The sequence below is a fragment of the Martes martes genome (assembly GCF_963455335.1).
Source record: "Martes martes genome assembly, chromosome: 1".
Taxonomy (NCBI): domain Eukaryota; kingdom Metazoa; phylum Chordata; class Mammalia; order Carnivora; family Mustelidae; genus Martes; species Martes martes.
Genome location: NC_137888.1, coordinates 198,699,758 through 198,722,375, shown reverse-complemented (window position 1 = coordinate 198,722,375; position 22,618 = coordinate 198,699,758). Strand labels below are relative to the sequence as shown.

Genomic DNA, 22,618 nt, shown 5'->3' with positions numbered 1-22,618 from the left:
AGCCGAGTCACTTTCGTGCAGGAGTCCTTAACATTTAGGAACACCCTCCTCAATCCGCTGCCTTCCTAATCCAGCCTTCAGCAACCCAGTCCACCTTAAAGCGGGCCTCTGGTAGTCTGGTGTTTGTATACAGGGAAAATGTGGAGGGTGTTAAAGCTGCAGGCACACGTGGACCTCACCAGTAGCCCACACTGCCCCCGAGGGTTATAGACTTTTTTAAAAGGGGGCCTCAGGGCCTTTGCACTTGTTCCTCCTGCCTGGCAAACAACTCCTTGGTCCCTAGGGGTTCCCTAAGGAGTCACCTCCTGAGAATACTTTGAGGCACAGGATTGGTCAGGAACTTTCTCCAGCCTTCTATAGGCCCCAGGGAGACCTCTCTTGCACAGTGCCTGGTCACCCTCTGTCTGCCCAACTAGTTCATCAACTTAGAAGGCCACCTCATAAGTCCTCTTCTCATTTTGCCTGCCACATAGATGGCACTCAATAACTATTTGCTAAATGATTAGACTGAGAACCAGGTGTTTTCATCTGCCTGGGCACACAGGCAGACACAAACCCTTCAGATCTCCCTGGCACAAGTTTCCAAACAGTGGGACAGCACCCAGAACCTGCTAGTCCCTCAGACCAGGTGCACAGGATTTCGAATCGGGCCCAGATCCCTGCCCTAGAGCACTAAGAAGTGTATCAGTAGTTTCAAAGGTATGTGCAGTGCACCTCCTCCCTACCCCAGCAAGTCTCTGAGGTCCTCAGGAGCTGGAAGTGCAGACAGACAACACACAGACTCCAGGGGATTTAGCTGTTCTTTATTGACATGGAGTCTGGGTACCCTTGGCCTCCAGAAGCATGAGGTAGGTCCATGGTGCTTCCTTACAGCTCACACCTTTCCTGGGTCCTCCTTCAGTGTGACAGTCCGGTTGAAGACAAGCTGGATGGCAGAGGGGGAAGAATGACAACCAAGCCAGAACCAGGTTAGAAAGCCCAGACCTCACCAGACCCTACCCTTACCTCCTCCCAGGGGAGCTGAGGGTCAGGACATTTGGGTTCTCAATAACTATGACTTTGGGTAGAGGACTGGTGACTTTGGGCCTCCATTTTATAAGGATTATAACAACCACTATGCCTGACCTCTACACCCTTGAGGAGTAAGAAAGGCAGGGGCCATATAAAATTTCGTGCCTGGACCTCTGAACCTGTTTCCTCATCAGTAAAACATGAACCCCATATCTCAAGTGGTAAGCATTAACTAAGGGAATGTTGGCAGAGCACTTGGCACAATAAATGGTAGCCACCATTGTCACTGTTGTCACTGCAGGCAGGTAAATTCATGTACCTGTCCCTGGCTGCTGTCTGGATCCACGGAGAAGTAGCCAAGCCGCTCAAACTGGAACTTATCAAAGGGCTTTGCCAGGGCAACAGAGCAGTCCACTAACGCTGCCTCCACCACTTGTAGCGATGCCTGTGGGCAGGAAACTCAGAGGGCCGTCCAGCCAGAGAGACCCACCACCCTCACCTTATACCCCATGAGCCTACCGGGTTCAGGTCACTTAAGAATCCTCCAGGCACCTCAGCAGGATCCTCAGGGTTCTTGTGCTGAAATCTGTAGCCAGAAGGAAGGTCAACACCCCAGCCATAGCAGGCAAGGCCCATCTTGTGCCCATCTTGTATCTGCCTGCACCCCAGCTCTGTTCACTCACAGTCTCTCATAAAGGCGAATCTCACAAGTCAGAGGCTGGGACACCCAGTGAATAAAGGCCTTGGGCTTTTCTCCAGTATCTGCCTGTCTACAGGTCACCTCCAGGCTCTCTACACAGCCACTGGGGCCCTGGAAGTCAAGGAGCCTACAATTAGACCCAGGGACCACTACTAGAACTGGAGTCTGCATGCACCCAGATCCTCCCCACAGCAGGCACTGACAACTCTCACCTTGACAACATTCTGCAGCTCGATGACGTAGCCTGTATGCCTTAGGCCCACAGGCTGGCCCCATGCCAGGCGCTTATAGCCTGGCTCTGGCTCCTAGAGGTAGGAAGTAGTGTGGACACAGGAGACTGCACAGGTCAAAAAGGTACAAGAGGCTTCTCCCCCCACCCCTATGTCTGGCAGGGGCTGGTTCATCTGAAGTAGGAAGTAGGTGGACTGACAAAAGGAGATGAAGGGATCTCAGGACTGGGCTCAAGAGCAAACAGGACCCTTCACACCCCCTACTTACTTCTTTGAAGTCAGTCCTTTCAATGAAGACCATGGGTCCAAAGGGAACCTGATGGAAGCCCTTGGTCTCATCAGCTGGAAAGTTAGGAACCTGGATGTCTAAGGACTATAGCAGGAGATGGGTGTCTCAGTCACATTAGGCACTGGGACCCCCATGCCCAGACCCAGGTGCACCCCTCCCCCAACACATACACACAGAGGCACACCTACCTTGGTAGCAGGAAAGTTGGTAATGATGACCTGTAATGGCTCCAGCACAGCCATGGCCCTCGGAGCTGTGTCATTCAGCACATCACGCACGCAGGCCTCTAGCAGATGGGGTTCCATCGTGGTCTGTGCCACTGTCACTCCCACCTAGCAGGAAGATCAGCATCACTCACAGCCACAACCACAAACTTCCCTGCTCAGCCCCCACCTGCCCACCCAGCCCACTGGGCTATACCCGAGCACAAAAGTTGTTGATGGCCTCAGGCGGAAAGCCCCGCCGTCGTAAGGCTGTGAGTGTGAAGAGCCGCGGGTCATCCCAGTCCCTGCAGGCAAGGAGGTGGTGAGATACTTGCAGTATATGCCACTAGTTACTTCCAACCTTCAGTGAGATAAACAATCATCCTACCGCACAGCCCCAGCTGCCACAAGCTGGAGAATCTTCCTCTTGGACACAACAGCATAGTGAAGGTTGAGACGGCCGTACTCCCACTGAACAGGGCAATAGACATCCAAAGCATTGCACAGCCAGAAGTAGGAAGAACGTCTGGGGTGGGAGGGTAGAGTCAGGTCTGGCCACGTCAGACCAGAGAGAGACCACGGGAAGGGCTGCTGGAATCCCACTGGCCCTCGCCACCCCATAGGCCCAGCTCCCTCACCGGGCCTGGAATTCCTTGGTGCAGAGTGAGTGGGTGATGTGCTCGATGGAGTCACAGAGGCAGTGTGTGTAGTCATAGGTGGGATAGATGCACCTGTAGGGCATAGGCAATGGGCCCCACCATCCAGCCCCACTCTGCCCTACCCATGGCCCCACTACCCCACTCTACAATCCCACAGCCCCACCCCATGTTCACACCCACCAGGCGTCCCCCGTGCGATGGTGTGGTGTATACTTGACTCGATAGGCCACAGGGTCCATCTTGCCATCCTCCATCACCAGCTTCATCCGCAGTGTGGCCTCACCCTCCGCAAACTTGCCCTTGCGCATTGCCTGACAGGACCAAGGGCTCAGACTGCCTCTCAGCACAGGGGCACCTCCTCCTCAGCACCCACCCAGACCCAGCTGCCCCTCTAGAACCCCACCTCAAAGAGCAGCAGTGATTCCTCTACAGGACGGTCTCTCCAGGGTGAGGGCAATGAGTTATGGCCTTTGAGCTCCTCTCCTCGCTGGTGGCACACATAGGCCTGGCCCCTATGGGGGAAGAGGTATGAGGGCCCAAGATGGCTATGTCCTGGGCAGCCTGCCTAGTTCTGCGTGACAACCCCGGCCTCACCTATGGATGAGCTCCACGGCCCAGGCATACAGCTGGTCAAAGTAATCAGAGGCATATGTAACCTTGTAAGGACTGTAACCTGGGGCAGAAAAAGACTTGGTATGAGCAACGAGCCAGGGACACCCAATGGCAAGCCATAGCCCACGGAGAGGCCCGCAGACCACCAGTTCTTTCTTCCTAGCCCTTGCCCAGCCCATACCCAGCCAGGCCACCATGTCGTAGATGGCAGTGAAGAACTTTGCTTCCTCCTTCTCAGGGTTGGTGTCATCAAAGCGTAGAAAACAGATCCCATTGTTGGCCTAGGAGTTATAGAATCTGTGAGCTCTCACATCATCAGCTTCCAGAGTCCAACTCATTAAACTTGGACATTCTCAGAGCTCTCCCATGTCAGAATTGAAAACACCTTCAGGAGTTTCACTCATCTTCCTGTATCTAAATGCCTTAAACAAAGCATCTTATACCAACTCCAGACACCCTCTTTCTAAGCCTGAGGAGTTGCACTAGGCACTTCACCAAAGTTGAACTCAATGCCTCATCTACAGCTTTTTCCCAATGAGCCCAATGGATTCCTGGCCTTTTACCACATACATGATTCCCCTCCATGGCCTCTGTCCGCTCTGGGCACGCTGTAGCAGCAGCAGGAAAGGCAGGGACACCTTTCCGGTATCAAGACTTGGGAGCAGCAAGTGGTCACCCTGACTGCCAGATCCCCACATACTCACCTTGGCATAGCCAAAGTTGAAGTTGATGGCTTTGGCATGTCCTATATGCAGAATTCCATTGGGTTCTGGCGGGAACCGGGTCCGTACCTGAGATGAGGGAAATAGGACATTTAAGGCAGAATTAAGCCAGAACTGAGACTGCCCTCAAGGGACAGATGCCCCTTGTAGGGAGGCCAGGTGATGGGTTAGATGGAGCAGCAGTCCTGTCACTCACCAGGCCCCTTGGCGAGTGACAGGACTAACTTGCCCAACAGTACTTCCACACACCTGTCCTCCAGTGATCTCCAGGTGCTGCTTCAGTAAGTCCATGGTGTGTGGAGTGGTTACATAGCCTGGGGTCTTATAGTTCTCACCTGCCAGGGCCAGAACAAGCCTGAGGACTGCGCTGCAGCCCAAGGCTCCCTACCCTGGCTGTAAGAGTTACTATCAAGATATTACCCTCCCCAGGATTTTGACCTGCCTGCTCACCAGGTTTGTGGAACTTAAGTGCCTCCCCTCGGAGCTGCTCCATCAGAGACAGGGCCTGGTCAGCAGCCTCACCTGTGAAGAACAGACCAAAGAAACTTATCCTCTGATCCTCTGACTATAGCTACCTCGTGCAGCTCAGGGAGGTACTTCTCAGTACTCCCCAAATCCTGCAACCAGAGGAGAACCAGACAGTTTCTTCTTTCTCCAACCCTGGAGACAAGAGGTACAGAGCCAGACTTCTCTGTTTCCTCATGCTAGTCTCTGGTAATGAGAACAAAGGAAACACCAGGAATTCCAATCTGGCAGTGGAAGGTAGGATGATGAGGAAGTTAATGGCCTGAGGAGACTGGGTTATAAGAACCCATCATGTAGAAAGCCTAGAAGTCAGAGAGCTGAATGTGTCAGGGACCTCAAGCCTCTCACCATTCTCCATCATGTCCTTTGCTGTCCTCCGGTCTTTCTCTTCTGGCCGAGCTTTTGACAACTGAGAGAAGCCCAGAAGTTGGGTCAGGGTCTCAGGATCACTGGGGCCACATGCTCCCTTCCCCAGCCGGAAGTCTCACCCCACCCCACCTCATCCCCAGGGAGCCAGGACCATACCCAAGAAACCCCACCTTGGGTTTCTTCTCCAGATCAGTCTCTGTCTTGGGACCCAGAAGGTGAAGAACCTGCGCAGAAACCGGGGTTCGGGCTGAAACAAGAGTGTTCTGCTTCAAGGAGCCTCTGATTGACCCCGCCCACCTACCCAAGGGCTTTCTGGCCTGCCTACCAATATTGCCTTGAAGAACCTACCTAGCCCATCCCACTTCTCCTCCTCACATGGTTCTGCTGGCCCCAAATGCTCTTTCCCCCCTGAGAGTCCAAAATCTGGTGACAAAACAGGTAACAAAAACTGCCATTTACAGAGAGGAACTGTGGGCTCAGCATCAAGACAACAAACTACCTCAGCCATCAGCCTCTTGTGATTCTCACCCATCATCTGAGATGAGGGCCATATCACCTCTGTTTACAAGATGAGGAAATTAAGGTTCAGAGGAAAGCAACTCACCAGAAAACAGGCATGATCCAGAGGCCCAACTCTTTTACTGCCCAGCAGGGTGGTGCTCTTCCACACTAGGCTCTATTATCCACCACAGCAGGGACAGGGTCTCTTCCCCTCCCACCCCCATGTATCCTTCAGTGGACCCTAGGCACTGTCCATGGCAGGGTCTTTGCCTGCTTCAGCTCAAGGAGTTGCTCACCTGCATGTCCACTTCGTGCTTGATCATTTTGCCATCTGCCCACTTGAGCATAGCCCGAGCCTCTCCTACAAACATAGGCACAAGGAGCTGCAGAAAGGCCAAGAAGGACACTTCCCACTCTCTTTCACAAGAAAAAGTCCTGGCTAACCTCAAGAAACAGAGCCTGGGCCCAACCGGACCACTTTTAAAATGCTCTTTTCCTCCCTCTCCTCTCTCTCATTTATGCCCAAAAAAGAAGGTATGACCAGAGAGAACAACATAGTCCACTGCCCCAGGCCCTGCTCACCCATCAGCAGTCCCATGTTGAAACGATAACGCTCCTCCAGGAGCTGGGGCCGGTGACGATTTATGGCAGCCTCCACCTGCAGAAAGCCAAACCATGTCGTTCAGAAAAGTGTCCTTCAGAAATGCTCTAAGGGACCCACACTCTCACCCTGTCTCTTCCTGGGTGGAGAAGCTGAGCCACTCCTTTCCAGGGTCAGTACTAAGAAGGTACCCGATGCCTAAGGAAAGACTCACAGCCTCTTCAATCTGCTCTGGGGTCACCATGACACCCACACCACATTCCTGCTCAAAGTCCTCGGTGTTGATGGGGTCCAGGGGATGACTTCGAACATACTCAAGGGCAGCTGAGAAAGGAGAACCAATGAGTGGCATCTCAGCTCCAAGAAGTGGTTAAACAAGGCCCTACCTAACCCCATGAAACCCCAATAATCACAATTCGGCCTCCTCAGAGGTTAAGACTTGCACCAACCTAGAGAAACTGAGACCACAGGAAAGAATCGTGCTCTGATAGAGGCTCTCCTTTAGACCTACACAGTTCCTCAGTCAGTTTTACCACGGGGAACCCTCTCCACCCCTCATTGTCAGGGCCTGAGTTTAGAGAGGAACGCAGAAGGAGCATAGAAAAAGGCACTGGGGGACTTGGCAGAAAGGGCAGACAGGGGTATTGCCCAAAGGGAGGAGTTGGAAATGGAAGTAGCAGGGCAGGCAGGGGTCTCACCGCTCAGCTGGAGCTCGGTGTGGATCTTCTTATTGGCTATGTAGCTCACAAGGAAAGAAAGACGCCGGGGATCCCTGAGTCGGGATGCCAAGCCATATAGCAGGGTCCCGGTAGCTTTGTCGATAGTGGAGCCCAGAGTCTGCTGCGCCTGGGGTTCAAGGGGTCAGAAGAGAAGCCCCACACCCAGTAGGAAAAACATGAGTTAGACAAGGTTGGTAGGTCGGGGTCGGGGTGAGGATGGGGATCGGGACCTGGTCCGGCATTGAAGCACAGTCGGCAGGCAGGGTCAAGGGCACAGGGACTCCCACCTGGGTTGCCGCCTCGCGCAGCTGCGCACTCAGAGCCGTGTTCTTGAGCGTCTCCCGGGCCTTATGCTCGCTCAGGCCAAGGCCAGTGAAGAGCGACAGCGAGTCCAGAGCCGCCATTGCTGGGACACCGGAAACCGAAAGAAAACTTTGGGGCCAATCTGACGTTGGCATTAGCCCACTGACCAATAGGAGAGCGAAGCCGCCAGGGAGAGCCAATGGTAGCCGTCCTGGAGGGAGGGGGCGGGCTACCCAGAGTCGTCGGCGCCATTTAAAAGACAGAGGCCACCCAGACTGGTTTTTCCGAGCGCTTCACTTCCGTCTACGTTTTCGTGGTGCGGGTCGCTTGAAGTGAAGTGGTGGGGGCGGCAGGACTTTAGGGGAGATTTGCACGAACCTGGGAAGGTGTTCAGCACAGAAGCAGGAAAGCTTGGGACCATCCCATTTCTGTTGTTGGGAGCAACTGCGAGTTCCTAGCGCGTTTCTGACGTCGCAGCTTTGGAGTTGTCATGGAAACAGCTGGGGGCCAGGGGACCGAACTCCGGAGAAACCGGTCAAGACTCCAGCACAGATAGTGTGTAGAATGGCAGATAGAGGGACTCCCTAAGTCCGGCACTTTTCAGGCGCCCACCTAGACACACCTGGCTAGGAGATAGGTGTTTGGGCGGAAGAAGGACCTCAAAGATGTTCTGTAATGACTTCTTTTAAAATCTCCTGACATACGTACCCTCCCTTACCAAAGCATGCAAATGTCACAAAAAACTACAAGCAAATTAGACCTGGAAATCCATCTGCAAGTGTTTGACAAGATATTTTATTGGAATTGGGATAGGGTGGAGCGGAGGAGATACAATCTTCATGATGAGGCTTGTTGTGCTTGGCGGAATCTCCCCAGTGTCTCACTGGACTTCTAGGACCTGCTGAGAATCAGGCTAAAGGAGAACTGTTTTCTTTGTGGAACTGGAGCTGCTGAGATGGTAAGAAGATCCCCAAATTTTGGATTGGAACTCAGGCTCTTTAGGCTTTGGGGTCACTGATACTTGTGGACATTCAAGAATGAGGCAGGATATCCATGACCGCAGTCTATCCATGTTCTGTGTCCTGCATTGTGGTCATATCCCACTAATGACCAAGTACCATTTCTGGGCCTACATCTGGGTCCCACATGATGACCACATCCAGGTTCTGCCCAGGGCCACACTGCATCAATCCCGAAGTCCATTCCTGTGTCTTGGCTCCCATGACTCCAGCCTGATGTCCAGCCCAGGCAAGGCCAGGTGCAGGCATTGAGCTGGGGATGTAGTGCAGTGGTGCTATAGACAGGCACCAAGCAGCAGAGCCTCAGCCACACCACCCCTGTGCTGAGTCCACAGCTACAGGACCTAGCCCACAACAAAGGTGCCTTTGATGAGCACAGTGCCTGCCACATCCACTGTCCCCTCTGTACCTGATGCCACCGGATTTATTTCAGCACCATTACCATCAAGTCCCGCAGGTCTGGTGATGGCTCCCTCAATGGAGTCAGGGCCTACATCACCTTTTCCCGTTCTCTCATAGTGCCTGCCCTGGGAACCTGTGGGTCCATGTCACAGGATGAGACAGTAGCCCCACCAATGTACATAGAATGCCACAAGAAGCAGAGGCAAGCTACCCAGTCTTCTGGAGCCCTATGAATTGCCCAGAATAGAACCATGACATTTTATGGCCCAGCCCAGCAGCTGGCTTGCTTGTATGGGTCCTTGACACAACTTCAAGGAAAATCAAGAAAAAGATAATCAAGGAGAAAAGCCAGGCAGCAGTCAGCAAGGCCCAGCTTTGCCATGGGAAGAGGCAGGGTCCTGGGGCTGGTAGCACAGAGGTAGTAGGGGCCATAGTGCAGATGCCACAGAAGGGTTATACGGCAGATACAACAGCAGCCAGGTTATGGTCAAGGACAGAGAGCCCCGTGATCAGTGCACCTACTACAAGCAGAACACCAGTGGCTAGACACTTGGGGCTGCACACAGTTAAGATACAGCACTATCCTGTTGTACCCCATACCTAGCAGGCCCTCCAACAGTATGCCAGCACCAGCCCTCAGCTTGGCAATTCCACCATTTCTGTAGGTTCTCACACCCAGCTCTCCAGGCTCCACTCCGTAGCCAGCAACCCTACACTGGCCTTGTGCCATGTTCCCACAAGAAAAAGCCAACACTGGTCACAGGGGTAGCTTTCTCCAGGAGCTCCCTCTGCTTACCGCCACCCCTAACTCCAATTGAGGCTAAGGTGTCCTAGCAGGGCCCACATGGCTAAGCTTTTTGTAGGACTGGCCCCAGAAGCTTAGGGCAGGGATGATACACAGGGCTGCCAAAATCCTGCCCCACCCCCCTCACCCCTGCCTGCCTTATACTTTTTCTGGCTTAACAGTCACCTTATGAGTACCTCTGCTTCCCATCTGCTCTGGCTGGAGACATCCACCCTTACTCTCAAGCCATTGAACAGAGGAGGAGGCAGCACTGTCCATGAAGAGAGACAAGGAATCTTTTCATAAGATTTGCCCTTGCTATGTGTATGTACAAGGTCAAAGAGGCCCTGAAAGTAGGATAAGACTGCAGACCCACTATGGATAGACAGCCTGGGGGCAAAGGCCAGGAGCCAAGGTCTCAGGGACTTAAGGGAAGAAATGGCCCGCCAGGATCCTGCACCTTCCCTCCCACATGAAGGCACCCAAGATGAGCTCCGGGCTCACTACCTGTCCTTTTGGAGCAGGATCTCTCTCCACTAAGGGATTCAGATGGTGCTCAGACTATAGCAGTGGTGTTCTCCACTAAGGGATTCAGATGGTGCTCAGACTATAGCAAAAAAAGACCTGATACCAGGAAAGGAAAAAGGCAGTCCTCCCAATGCTTCCTGTTCCCCAAGAAGTCCTCCCTGACCTACCGTCTGGCTGTCAGCCCCAGGCTACCCCAGTGCCTGCACCTTTGACCCCAGCTTCTGGAGTCTCATGGGGTACTCATCCACCCTTTAGGTGTGAAGTACTGACAATAATGCCCAACACCACTGCTTCCACATGACACTCGGTACTGGTGGGATCAAATGGCAGCAGGTAGGCCCCAGAAAGGTGATGGCTTTGTGACCCACAGGGGCTGAGGTGGGAGTCCACCATCTCTCCTCAGACCAGAGCACTTTCAGGGTTTTGTTTTGTTTTTTTAAGATTTTATTTATTTATTTGACAGAGAGATAGAGATCACAAGTAGGCAGAGCGGCAGGGAGAGGAAGAGAGAGAAGCAAGCTCTCTGCTGAGCAGGGAGCCCAATGTGGGGGTTGATCCCAGGACCCTGGAATCATGACCTGAGCCAAAAGCAGCCGCTTAACCAACGGAGCCACCCAGGAGCCCTGCTCTCAGGGTCTTTAACACACCTACGTGGGCGCATGCGCGCGCACGCACACACACGCGCGCACACACACACACACACACACACACACCCTCTAGAGGATGGGGAGAGGTGGCCACAGCACCTGGTGCATCACAGTCACTAAGTCTGCTTATTTATTATTTATTTTTAAAATATATTTAAACAGCAGCAATCACTTCCAAAATGCAAAAAAAAAAATTACAATTTTTAGAATAAAATTATAACGTTTATGATGCGAATCAGAAAGAACTGAAGGTACAACTGAGAATCAAATCACGCAACACTGGGGGTGGCTGGAGAAGCCAAGGCCCACGGGTTGGGGGCGGGGATCAAGTTGACAAGAGGGCCCAACCTGTGAGGTTCCCACCTCAATCATACCCCCAACCCCCACTGATGAAGCCAGTGTCCTCTGGGTTAGAGAAGGAGAAGCGGCAAAGAGCTGGCCCTCTGTTGGGGATTCCCCAAACCCAGTCCCAATCCCACCCCACCAGCCAGGGACCTGCTAATCGACCTCCTCCATGTTGCTGTAGGTGGGGGCTGGGCGGTCCACAGAGGGGGCGAAGCGTTCAGGGGCTGTCCTCGTGGGGGCCACCTCGGGGGCCTGGCCAGGGCCTAGTCCCTGCAACAGAATATGAGGACAGGGGTTGGGGGCTGCCCAGTATGCTGCCTGGCATCCCGGGGGTGCTGGCTCAGAGCCCGGGCACCCAAGGGAGGGTCCCAAGGCAGGCGCAGACAGCAGCGGCGTTTGAGACAGAAAGACAAGATCGGGCCTGAAGAGTCTCACTTTATTAACACTTTAAATACAGGAAGCTGCTTGGGGAGGGCTAAGCCCCAGGACAAGGGTCAGAGCAGCAGGACGCACAGACAAACAGCTGAACGGAAACCCACCCTAGGATGCTCTGCCCCTGCAGGAGCCAAATTCCCCACCCTCTCCCACCAGATGCACACACTGAGGCCCAAGCCCAGAGGTGGTCCCCACCACAGAGGCAGGAATTGCCTGGTGGGCAGGCAGGTGGACCAGCTCACAGCAGCTGCCTGCAGGCAAGCTCATCTCCAGCAACTCTGGGATACCAGAGGATAGAACATGTTGAGCACGAGGGCCACCAAAGCTGCCACGGTGCCCAGAACAAAGTACCGGAGGCAGCCCTCATCTGGTGTGGTAGGGCCACATGGTGGGGGGCCCACCCAGTCTTGGGGCCCCCAAGGACCCAGGGGCACAGGCCCCTCGGGTACCGGTTCCTCCTCGGCCTCCAGCTCCTGCCAAATCCGGGAAGCCTACAGTGTGTGGAAACGGCCATCAGCACCTGGGGCAGGGGTGGGGCGGGACCCGGTGTCCCCAAGACCCCTGGCCACGGAATTCCCGCCCAAAGTGACTGGCACTAACCCCTTACACAACGCAAGTCAAGCCGCAGGGAGGTCGGCAAGCGGGAGCCAAGTGGGCCATTCGCAGAGTTGTCTAGACAGAGCACGGAGGCAGGCATATCTTGACAGCATTTGGGCCCCCCAAGAAGCTTCCCAATTGACATACAGCTTCCCATTTGGGTTGGCCAGGGGAGTGGGGAGATGGCTAGCTGGTCATTTCTTTAGCACGGGACTCCCACAGAGGAGCTCATGGAGGTTAGAGCTGCCAACCCGAGTAATCTGGGTCCCTCCCACCCATGTTCAGATAGACTGTGACCACAGTCTTCTATCAGGATTCCTCTGCATCTGAGCATAGAGGGCTCAGAGGAGAGAAGAATAAGAAGAAACCAGTCCAGAAAAGAGATGCAGCTGTACCCACCCACCAGACCTATGGCACCCCATGTCAGTAAGGGATAGAAGACCCCAAGGGCTCAGCAGGGACAGACGCTCACCTCAGAGAGGGTGGCGGCCACACTAGCCCATGGCCAGCCTGGATAAGGCCTGTCCTGAGTGCACATCAGAACAAAGGAGTTATGACAAGTGAGGGTCTGTGGGCTGGCTGGCATGTAAGGAAGGTGCAGAGGGAAGCTGAGAGAGCGTAGAGTACAGTTGGGCTGTAGCATCCCTTTACCCAGTGAGGTTCAGAGCAGCTACTCAGCCTGTGCCAAGAGGGTGCCTACATGCACGCCAACAGCAACGCGCTGGTGTGCGTGCACCCTTCTAAGTGTCACTACAGCATGGGGATCCCTCCAGACTCTGAAGTAAGAGGATCATGGTCCCAAGACTCCAGGGACCGATGGCTAGAGAAGAAGAGGCTGTGCCCCACCCCCTCCCATCTGTGAACTGAACTCCCTAGCCTGCAAAGCCTCTCCCATGCCTCACCTGGCTGGCAGCAGCCTCAGCGGCAGGGCTCAGATCTGGGTGGTGCTCAGAGTGACCTGCCCTGGGGGGCCTCTCCACAGGAGAGTTCCGCCGGCGGTAGAAGAGTACATAGGCATAACGCGTCACGACCTGGCTCTCGTCTACTGTTGTCACCGTGCTGTCGTCAAACAAGCGCCAGCCTACAGCGAGGTGGGAAGAGTATGAACATAACCTGCACCAGCACTGCTACCACCTATCCTGCTGGCTGCGTGTGCCCTCACCCACGTCGCTGCGCTGGCTACTGCGGTCATTGGGCAGGCGTGCACAGGCAGTGTAGTGGCCGCCGATCATGCCTCCGTAGTGGTTGATGACGGCGTACAGGTCGTAGCTAGGCAGCTGTTCCTCTTTCTGACCGATGCAGAACTTGCTCAGGTCTAGGTTCCTGTGGTCCCAGCCAGAGAAAGGTGACACAGTCAACAGGTACCCAGGATGCTGCCCGCCCCACGACCTGACTATAGTCACCAGGGCTCATGGCTCACCGAACGGGGAACTCCACCAAGTCATTGATCTTGTCACGCCAGATGAAACTCCGGAAGGAAAAGCGCTTGAGCTGCACAATGAGTACGTTAGGAAGGCGCCACAGCAGCAGCTGCTTGGAGGCCTCTCGGTGTTGTTTACACTGCGGGCAGTACCTGATGGAGGACAGAGTGAGGTTAGGACCAGCAGAGCTCCACTCCACCCTGCCCCACTACCCGCCTACCGCCCCGTCCTCACCAAGCCTCCTCGGGTGCCAGCACCTCGGGCCGGGTGAAGAGGTTCAGGCACTGGTCCAGAGTGAAGTGGCCAGCACGGGCAGCCTCCCCGGCAGAGCCTGGGTCCTCAGCACACTCCAGCTCCTTGGAGGCTACCAACACAAACTCCTGCAGGCGCTCATTGTTGCGCCAGACGAGAGCAAGGCTGCAGTCCTCACCCAGCTCCAGGGGGGTGTCTCCTAGAGATGAGCAGGGAGGGGGGTCATGTAACTGTGGAGAGCTGCTAACCCAACCCATCCCGTGGCTCCCACCCACAGCCTCAGACACCTTTGTCCTCCAACCGCTGCTCTCGGTTAGATGCGTCAATTTTATAGATGAAGAACTGGGGTGTGTGGGCATTTGTGGCTTCACTTGGGTGTTGATATCCAGGTACAGCAGCTATGGAAAAAAAAAACAAACAACAATCAGAGCTCCTCTCCCTACCAGGACCTAAATAAGCTTCCCCCAACCTCCCCCACCCCGGCTGCAGAGCCTTCTAGCAGACTCTTACCTTCTGGCCGAGACACCCTCTCACCAGCAGGCAAGGAGCCAACTTCAACTGGCCCACTGGCCAGCACCTCAGAAGAAACTCCACTGGTGCTGGGCACAGGGCCCCGGTCAGGGGCTGCCCATGCCCGTGGGACCCCTGTGTCTCCCTCGGCCACGGGGGTCACCAACTGGAGCTCAGGCGGCTGAATCGGGTCCCTCTCACTGTCCCCAGCCTCCAGGGAGCTAGTGGAGAGCAATGTAGTACAGCCAGGGCCCTGGGACTCCAAGGCCATGCGGCCAGGCTGGAAGGGTGGCTGGAATACACTCACAGAGTACCTGGCAACAGGCAGCAAGCCGAATAAGAATGCTGACAAGCCTACCCTCCAACCACCCAACCCTAATCCCATCCCTGGGCACTTACCGGGCATACCCCTCTAGCAGCTGAGCAAGACGAGCGTAAGTGAGACGTGAGGCAGATACACTGACCAGAAATGGGTAGCCAATGTTCTCAGGGCGGCAGAGACCCTTGTGGTCAGGCCAGTGGGTTTTCTGGCAGAGCCTGAAGGGAAGGGGGAGCTAAGAACAGGGCCTCAGCCCCACCTCCTAGGACTCACCGCTGGCGGTTAGCCTCTGGCCTTAGGAACTGCGTATGCCAGCCCTGCCCCGACCCCCCCTCCCCCGAGCCCAGCAGAGTAGAACGATAAGTGGAAGGCTTAAAGCATGTGCCTTTATGGGGAGAGGAGGTAGGGTGGCAAGTGGAACACGGAAAGGAGGGCCAGGGAGGGGGAGGCAAGGGGGGTCCTCACTGGTTGCAGTAGCCCACACGGTAGCACCGGGTACAGCGCTTCAGCTTCTCATCCTCTGACTGCTGCTTCCGCTGGCAGGCTGCACACTTGGAGATGGGGACGCTGGGCACCTGGGGGCGCTAGGGTGGGTTGTCTGGCTCAGCAAGGCCAGCTCAGGTGAGAATGTCCCCCTCCCACAGGCCCTCATGCCATCAGGTTGGTCCTTACTTACCTGCTGCACCTCTAGCACCACCACTCGCTCCTTAGCCAACTCTGGGGATAGCAGCTCGAAGCAGAGGAGCGTGTCGGATGGGGACACAGTGTCCAATGAGTGGGAGGGCAGGAACACACGGTGGAAACGATTCTTAATCACCTGGGGACAGAGAACACACAGATCCAAGTGAGGATGAGTCCTTTCTCTAGCCCTGCCTCAGCGCGCAAGGAGACTTGGCCCTGAACTTGAGCCTGGACAGCAGAGTGGGGACTGTGGCCCCAAAGCAGCATATGCCTCCGCTGGCACCAGTTTCAGTGCCCAAGAGAATAAGCAGCCCGGTGCATCAGAGGGCCTGAAAGCCAGGACTGGGATAGACAGCAACCAACCCAGCACTGCACACTGAGGCCTCCACTCTGTCAGTTTTTGGGGCCCTGCTGAGACCCCCCCCATGGCTGTTGTGGAGGGGCCACACCAGAGGAGGCTCCTTCCCACTTTTTTTTTTTTTTTTTAAGATTTTATTTATTTATTTGACAGAGAGAGAGAGACAGTGAGAGAGAAGAGTGGAAGGAGAAGCAGGCTTTCTGCCGAGCAGGGAGCCTGATGTGCGGCTTGATCCCAGCACCCTGGGATCATGACCTGAGCCAAAGACAGACACTTAATGACTGAGCCACCCAGGCGCCCCTCCTTCCCACTTTTATCCCCAAAGAAAAGAGTACCTCCAGGCCGGAAGCTACGAACCTTTGGGAAAGACTAGCATACACACAGATCCAGGGTAATGTGAGGGATAGAGGGAGAACCACAGCTGCTGGAAAGATAGTCCCACAGCTCCAGCTCCTTGTATGACGATGGAAAAGCGCTTGAGGGTCCCAACAAAAGGGGGAGTAAACCCCAACGATGGCAACCTGGGGACCTGAGGGCACTTGTGTTGCACAGCCCAAATGCCTGGCTTCATGCCTCAAGCCCTAGCACACCCGTGGGTTTCATGCAGTCACACGCACATTTGTGGGTACACATACAGATGCCAACAACCATCACGCGTGTCTGTGCGCTCTAGATACACACACATATCCACATGCCTAAGGGCCTGGGGAAGGACAGATGTACCTCAGCCAGACGCAGGTTCTCAGGCTTCACGTGCACACTCTGAGAGAGGGAGTCCAACACTTCACTTGCGCTGGAGTTTTCCTTGCTGATGCTCACCAGAAACTGGTAACAAGAATAGAATCCATGGGGGAGGTGGGCCAGAGTCTTTGGGATCGCCCAGAAATAGAAGCTTACTTCTCACCTTGATGGGCTTGCTGTGGGGCTCCCGGGCAAAATAGAAGACAGGGAGAACCTTCTGCTTCTGTGGCAAGGGCACCGGTAGGTAGAGGAATGGGTCAAAAGTGATGGAGACCTGCAAATGCACAAGTGGCACTAGGTGGCTGCACTGGGAGTGGGGCACAGGATGCTTATGTCTGGGGAGCCCAATCCAGGCACTCAGATGGTCCTCAAGGCCCCAGGGCCAACCAGGAAACACTCATGCCTGAGAATACCAGATAGACCAGGAGGGCCACCAGGAGAGAATACTCCCTCTTTCCAGCAACTGAGGCCTTGCTCAGCCTTGCCATGTATCAATCTGACCCTCACTCGTACCCCACATGTCTTTCCAAACTTACCCCCACCCCTGCCCCACCTTATAGCTGGTCTTTGAGCCCAAACACCCCTTTTATGTCAGTTGGAAAGCTACCCAGCCTGACCTCTGCAGCCCTCGCAGAAGCTGAAGGCCTCCCTATCAGCCCCTTTACCCAAACAACATCTAAAGATGCACACACCCCCAACCCCAATTTGACCAGGCTAGCTAGAGCAAGCTAGGGACTGCTTTCCAGGGTAGCCCTTCGCACCTTGGCACACACAGGGCACACCAGCTTCGACTTATACTGGCCCTGAAATAGGTCTACGATGAAAGAGTCATTCCTCATTTTATGCCGCTGCCATGCTTCTTCAGCTACCACCTGAGGAGCAGAGTGGTGAAGATCAAGGAGACCTGGGGCCTGGGATATGCGTGAGATATGCCCACCTCTGCCCCCAACCCTGACCTCATCGGGCCGCCCATCCGAGTCCACGGTCTCTGTGTAGGGCTTGTTCTGAATGCGATTCAGGTCTTCATGCAGCCCGTCCAGCAAGAAAGCCATGAACTCCTGGGCGTCATGCTGTGCATAGCCTGTGAACTGGCTGGCCTTGCTCGCCACAATGGCCTGGATGTGGGGGCCAAGTGTGAGCATGGAGCCCCAACACCCACCATGTACCCAGCTGGCGAGCCTTCCCCACCCTCTCTAGCCAGGGTGGGAGTGGCCACAGATCACCTTTAATTTGGAAGGCTGGAAGGCATGGTGGGTGCCCTTCCACAGCGCCCGGAGCAGCACAGCAAAGCCAATGGCCAGACGCCCACCAGTCCCCAGTGGGTTGTTGTAGTTGATCTCGGCCTCAAAGGAGCGGTCTAGGGACAATAGCCAAGTAAAAGCGTGAGCAGGGAAAGGTATCCCCTCTGCCCACGGCCCGGGGCTCCTGGCCCTGCTCTCACCGTGGAAGAAGTCCCGGAGCTCCCGAGTGTTAGACAGAGACTGAATGACACTGTTCATGAAGCAGGTGTTGCCTAGATTGACAAGGCCAGTGAAGCCTGGCAGACACACCTTCTTCTCTTCCTCCTCTTCTTCCTCCACACTATCTCCGCTCACGGGGCTATGGGGCATTGGAGGCACCATACATGTGGGCTTGGGCTGTGGGAGTAAGGAGGGGGATGAGAAAGTAGCCCTGAGGCTCTCTAGCCTCTAACCTTGGCTGTCCCCTCCCCACCCCAGGATTCTCACGGAGGCCAGGTGTGGCTCTGGCTTTGGGGCTACATGCTCCATGGGCGTGCGGGCCGCCACACCATCCAGCCCCGTGTCCTCAGATCGAGCCTTGGGTTTTTCCTTCTCCACAGCCCGAGCTTCCTCCTGGCCTGTGAGGGGATGGGGGGCACCTCCTGGTGGGGTTGAATCCAGAGGGGTTGGACCTGTCGGCACGGCAACCTTTGCACCACCCACTGCACCTTAAAAAGGGGGAATGAGGGGGCTGGTGGTTAGCAGCACGTGGAAGGGGGTGGGGGTCTGGGTTGTGCGGGCTGGACAATGAAGGGAGCTCGTGTGCAGACCTCGTGCAGCTGGGGCCTCCAGGCCCCCCCAACGTTGACTTTGCCGCTTACGGAGACAGATGTCAATGCGAGAGGCCGTGAAGCAGAAGGTGCACTGCTCGGGCTCAATCAGGTTCCTGTGGGGAAAGGCTGAACTCAGGGACTTAGGTGGAGTAGGTGTCAGGCTAGATGGGCCAGGGAGATGGAGCCCAGGGTGGGACAGGCATAGTACTGGGGCCAAGAACCACCCACCTGAGCTTCACCTGCCAACGGAAGATGGTATGGGCCCCACAGCCCGGGTGCAGTCTCAGGAAGTTTCCATCCCTGCCAAAGCAGAACAGGGACAGGGCAGGAGGAAGGGTGGGAAGAAGAGCATGAGACACACTGTCCTGCCTGAAGTGTGCCCTGTGCCCCGTGTCCTGCCCTCCCACCCACCTGGTCTGGAAGATAAGTGTGAAGTCCTGCTCGCGGAAGAGTACTCGAGAGGTGTCCCTGCGGATTTCTTTCACGTACACGTGCACCACCACTGAATCTGGCCCCTTTTCATAGGAGTCATTCTTGACGAATGCCAGGTTCACCATGGACTCCGGCTCTACATTGAGACCACAGCTCAGCACCACCCAGTACAGGTTCTGGCCCACTGCTGTTCTATCCCCAATCCACCCGCCAACCTTGCAACCCAACCAGCGCTCTGCCTGCCCACCCCCAGCCCCACCTTTACCATCCACCAAGGTTATAGCATCTGCTGCCACTGCCATCTCCTCTTTGGAACGGTCACCTTTCTCAGGGTCTCTGCTCCGGGCCATGGCTGGGGAGACTGGATCATTTCTGGGGGACACGGTCTTCTCTCCTGCCAAGAGTGCTAGATTCTCCTCTGAGCCCAAGAGGCAGGTCTGGGGGTTCAGTGGTGGTACCCGGAGCTGTTCCTCAGCTTCAGCCTATTTGTGGCAAGATTGTGGGCAGGATCAGCTATAGGTCTGGTAGGTGGCCCCCCACTGCAGTCTATCAACCCTTCCATCTCCCAGCTCCCACAGGTACCCCACTCTCACCTGGGTGGCTGTCTCAGCCAAGAAGGGGGGGGCATCACCCCGGGGTCCAGGCCCATCTCTGGACCCTTCCCCCTCTGGCCCTCTTCGGAGATGCACAGCCCTCTTGGCGCTGGGCCCTGCCTGGGCCCCGGGGCCAGCCCCTGCGCCTACCTCACCACGGCCCTGGGCCCGCTTCTGGTTCCGAGCCTCCTGTTTAGCCCGACGGGGCTCAGGACCTGGCTCCAGGGCAATGGGAGATGGCTCCTGCCCATTCTCCTGGCACCGCAGCCCTGGTACCGCCTCCTGGGTCCCTAGAGGTTTCTTCTACCAAAGATACAGCAGTCAGGCCCTGTCAACCATGCTGGGCATCCCTACCCTACTCTGCTGTGGAACTTACCAGAAGAGAGGGCCATGTGAGCAGGGGCACCTTCTTGGGCAGTGCTAGCTGCAGGAGGCCACCTTTACGGGCTTGTACTTTGGTGCAAGAACTTTCTATCTCAGCATAGAAGACACCACCCCACTGCCGACCATCTGGAGACAGAGTAAGGGCAGTGAGCCGGGGTGGGGAAGATCAGAGGCTTCAAATATATTGCTGGGCTCAGGGCAGATGGACACACCTGGAAGCCGCACCACACAGTCTGTGTCTGTGAAAGCAGCATCCACTTCCTCCAGCCGCAGGGGACCCGCTCCCACACGCAGCTTGACAATCACCTCATCGGCACTCTGCCTCCAGTCAAGCAACAACTCTGTAGGGGGTGTGCCAGTGAAAGTATGAGGGTCTCCATGAACTCCTGTGGGGGTGAATAGCTGCCAGAGACCTACCCCTAACAGAGCTGCTCCTGATGAAGGCTATAGCCCCAGTGCTCCCTCCTCATCCCTAGCACTGTACCACCTGCACCCAAAAGGCCTACTCATTACTCACCCTCTTTAGCCTGCTCCTCCCGAGAGGACGCTGACCCTGACAACAAAGAAAAGAACCGGGAAATGATGATGGGGAGGCAGCCTCCAAGACCCCAGTACCCCACCGAACACCATCTTCAGGATCTCAGCCAGGTACGTAGACCTTAAAGCTGAGGCTCTACCCAACCTGCTGTGAGTCCTTCTCTCAGTATCAGACCAAAACAGGAGGAAGAGCAAAAATGTCACCTCTCAACCCCTAATCTGTATGCTCAACAGGGTGGAGAAGGAGACCACAAGCACTCTGGGAATGCCACAATCACCTCTCCTAGGATCTCCATCCTTGCTCTCCTGGTTTGCTCGATCCTTCTGCTTCTTCTTACTGGTGGCCTCCTCCAATCCTGGGGGACCTCTCCTTGGGCCTGTGGCACTGGCCCCGCCAGACATCTTGAGCCGCTTGGTCGACAGCCAGAGTGCCCCGGGGTCGGCAACGGCGTCTGGGTCAGGGCTACGGCGCTTTCTTCCTGGCCCAGCTATCTTGGCAACTCTTTGTGGCCAAATTCTCCAACAAGGAACCGACAGCCTAATGAGAAGGGACCACTAATTTGCGCCTTGGTTACAGCCCAGGGCTCAGCAACCCAGAATACAACCAAGATACTACAGAGCAGTATCTCTCCACCACCTAATGCAGCCCTGGACGCTCTCAGACTATTCTGAAGGAGGAATAAACAATATAAGTAGCAACAACAACTTCTGGCAAAGACTCCTAGAAGCCTACCATACAGGCCCACAAAGATGGGCGCCTCACTGAGGAGGCACCAGGTCAAGGCAGCCATGGCCTGGAACCAGGCTCCTCAACCAATCTGGAGAGGAGCCATGGCTCCAGCCCACAGGGCTGGCACTCTGAGCAGGGTGCTCACTTTTCCTCACTCTCACTGGCTGCTTAGTCACCACCCAAGAAGTAGGAGGTGGAGGAGGAAGGCAGAAAGGAGAAGAGAAGCGAGCAGCAAGGGGAGCAAGCTCTGTGGCTGAAGTCAGGCTCAGCCCAGGTGCTGCCACTGCCCAGGCAAGGTCCTGGGGTTAAGGTGCCCCACCTGCCACCTGCTGGCTCCCACCCTCCCCTGAACCTGTTCCTATGCGCTGCTTGGTTTTTCTTCCTACATCCCAAGAGGGATTTTTCTCTCCCACTGCTGTCCCAAGCAGAGAGGGGCCTGCAAAAGCTGGGGTGAAAAGGGTATCTAGCTGTCACACTACCCTTTCAGCAGCAACTCTGCCCCAGAGCCAAACCAGGAGGGGCAACCAGTTTGAGAATGAAACAGATATCATCCCCTTCTTTCACAGGTCCACTCACTCATCAGCACTAGGCTAGAGACCTTCTACCCAGTTTCCCACAGACCCACCAGTAGATTCTGGACTGTTTTTCCATTCAAAATAAAGTTCTCAAAATTGAAATAATGGTGGGAATGAACCATGAATCTAGGACCCAAGGAAGCCTCAAGCCTGCCCTGAGATGGCAGCAAAGCAAATAAGTGACTACTTTGTGTTCCCCAAGGTGTACGTGTGGCGGGGAAAGAGATGGACATTCTTCTGTGGGGGACTAGTGGGCTGGATCTTTAATGACGACAGATCCAGAGCCGAGGGGTGGACATCCTCCACTTCCTTGCACCAGGCCTCAGCTTAAGGTCGCGTCCCTCCCCATTCTCCCGGGGACATCGAGACAAGAAAGGGCCTCTCTAGAGACCATGCTGGCCTACACTGCTGCGGGGGTTACTAACTACAGACCAGCGCCCCGGCCGGGCTGCGACTCAGCTCCAGCCTCCGAACCCTGGGCCCGCCACCACCTCCTCCGGGAAGCCGCCCTCGCTCGTCGCCAGCCCTCTCGGAGGCAGGAGGCCGACCCCGGGCGTAGAGTAACGGCCCCGCCTGCATTAGTGGGCCCGGCCCGCCGCGGGGCTCGAGGGTTCGAGGCTGGCACGGCCCGTGACCTTGAACAGGCAGCCCGGAGCCCGCGTCGCGGCCTCCCCGGCTCCAGCCAGACAGGCCAGTTGCGGCCCGTCCCACTCACCGAGCGAGGCCGCCGCCGCCAGCCCTCTTAGGGCCCTGGCAACCCGCTCTCGGTTCCGGTTCCGGCGTCTGGTCGGTTCCGGTTCCGGCGCGCCCCTCCCCCGTCCCGTCGCCGCC

The 22,618-nt window shown here is 55.8% G+C and overlaps 2 protein-coding genes across 17 annotated transcripts; both read right to left on the bottom strand.

The window, feature by feature from the left end:
- Positions 1-782: 782 nt before the first annotated feature.
- QARS1 (glutaminyl-tRNA synthetase 1) lies at positions 783-7,565 on the bottom strand. Its single transcript, XM_080809746.1, has 24 exons — positions 7,429-7,565; positions 7,121-7,268; positions 6,637-6,746; positions 6,404-6,479; positions 6,118-6,182; positions 5,491-5,544; positions 5,300-5,360; positions 4,877-4,948; positions 4,676-4,761; positions 4,409-4,495; positions 3,886-3,985; positions 3,687-3,765; positions 3,496-3,604; positions 3,273-3,403; positions 3,072-3,164; positions 2,822-2,959; positions 2,651-2,738; positions 2,419-2,562; positions 2,210-2,314; positions 1,924-2,016; positions 1,695-1,822; positions 1,531-1,597; positions 1,331-1,456; positions 783-925 (listed from the first exon to the last, which is right to left on the bottom strand). Exons 1-24 carry the CDS (start codon positions 7,543-7,545, stop codon positions 875-877), a joined length of 2,328 nt encoding a protein of 775 aa, XP_080665872.1. The 5' UTR covers positions 7,546-7,565; the 3' UTR covers positions 783-874.
- A 3,380-nt stretch (positions 7,566-10,945) lies between these two features.
- On the bottom strand, positions 10,946-22,609 carry USP19 (ubiquitin specific peptidase 19). Of its 16 annotated transcripts, none has more exons than XM_080827530.1 (27): positions 22,503-22,606; positions 20,761-21,020; positions 20,463-20,498; positions 20,158-20,286; positions 19,938-20,071; positions 19,562-19,864; positions 19,291-19,450; positions 18,948-19,104; positions 18,765-18,836; positions 18,534-18,649; positions 18,211-18,425; positions 17,925-18,120; positions 17,707-17,840; positions 17,440-17,598; positions 17,245-17,355; positions 16,647-16,757; positions 16,466-16,567; positions 15,380-15,520; positions 15,169-15,287; positions 14,784-14,921; positions 14,385-14,698; positions 14,162-14,272; positions 13,857-14,073; positions 13,622-13,774; positions 13,364-13,524; positions 13,104-13,282; positions 10,946-11,439 (listed from the first exon to the last, which is right to left on the bottom strand). In XM_080827530.1, the coding sequence occupies exons 2-27, from the start codon at positions 20,882-20,884 to the stop codon at positions 11,323-11,325; spliced, it is 3,909 nt and encodes a 1,302-aa protein (XP_080683656.1). In that variant the 5' UTR covers positions 20,885-21,020; positions 22,503-22,606; the 3' UTR covers positions 10,946-11,322. The 16 variants fall into 16 exon arrangements, with proteins under 16 accessions (XP_080683656.1, XP_080683664.1, XP_080683652.1 ...); XM_080827531.1 differs by lacking the exon at positions 10,946-11,439 and adding an exon at positions 11,586-12,095 and having other exon boundaries at positions 18,211-18,431; positions 19,228-19,450; positions 22,503-22,609; XM_080827537.1 differs by lacking the exon at positions 10,946-11,439 and adding an exon at positions 11,586-12,095 and having other exon boundaries at positions 18,211-18,431.
- Between the last annotated feature and the right edge of the window lie 9 nt (positions 22,610-22,618).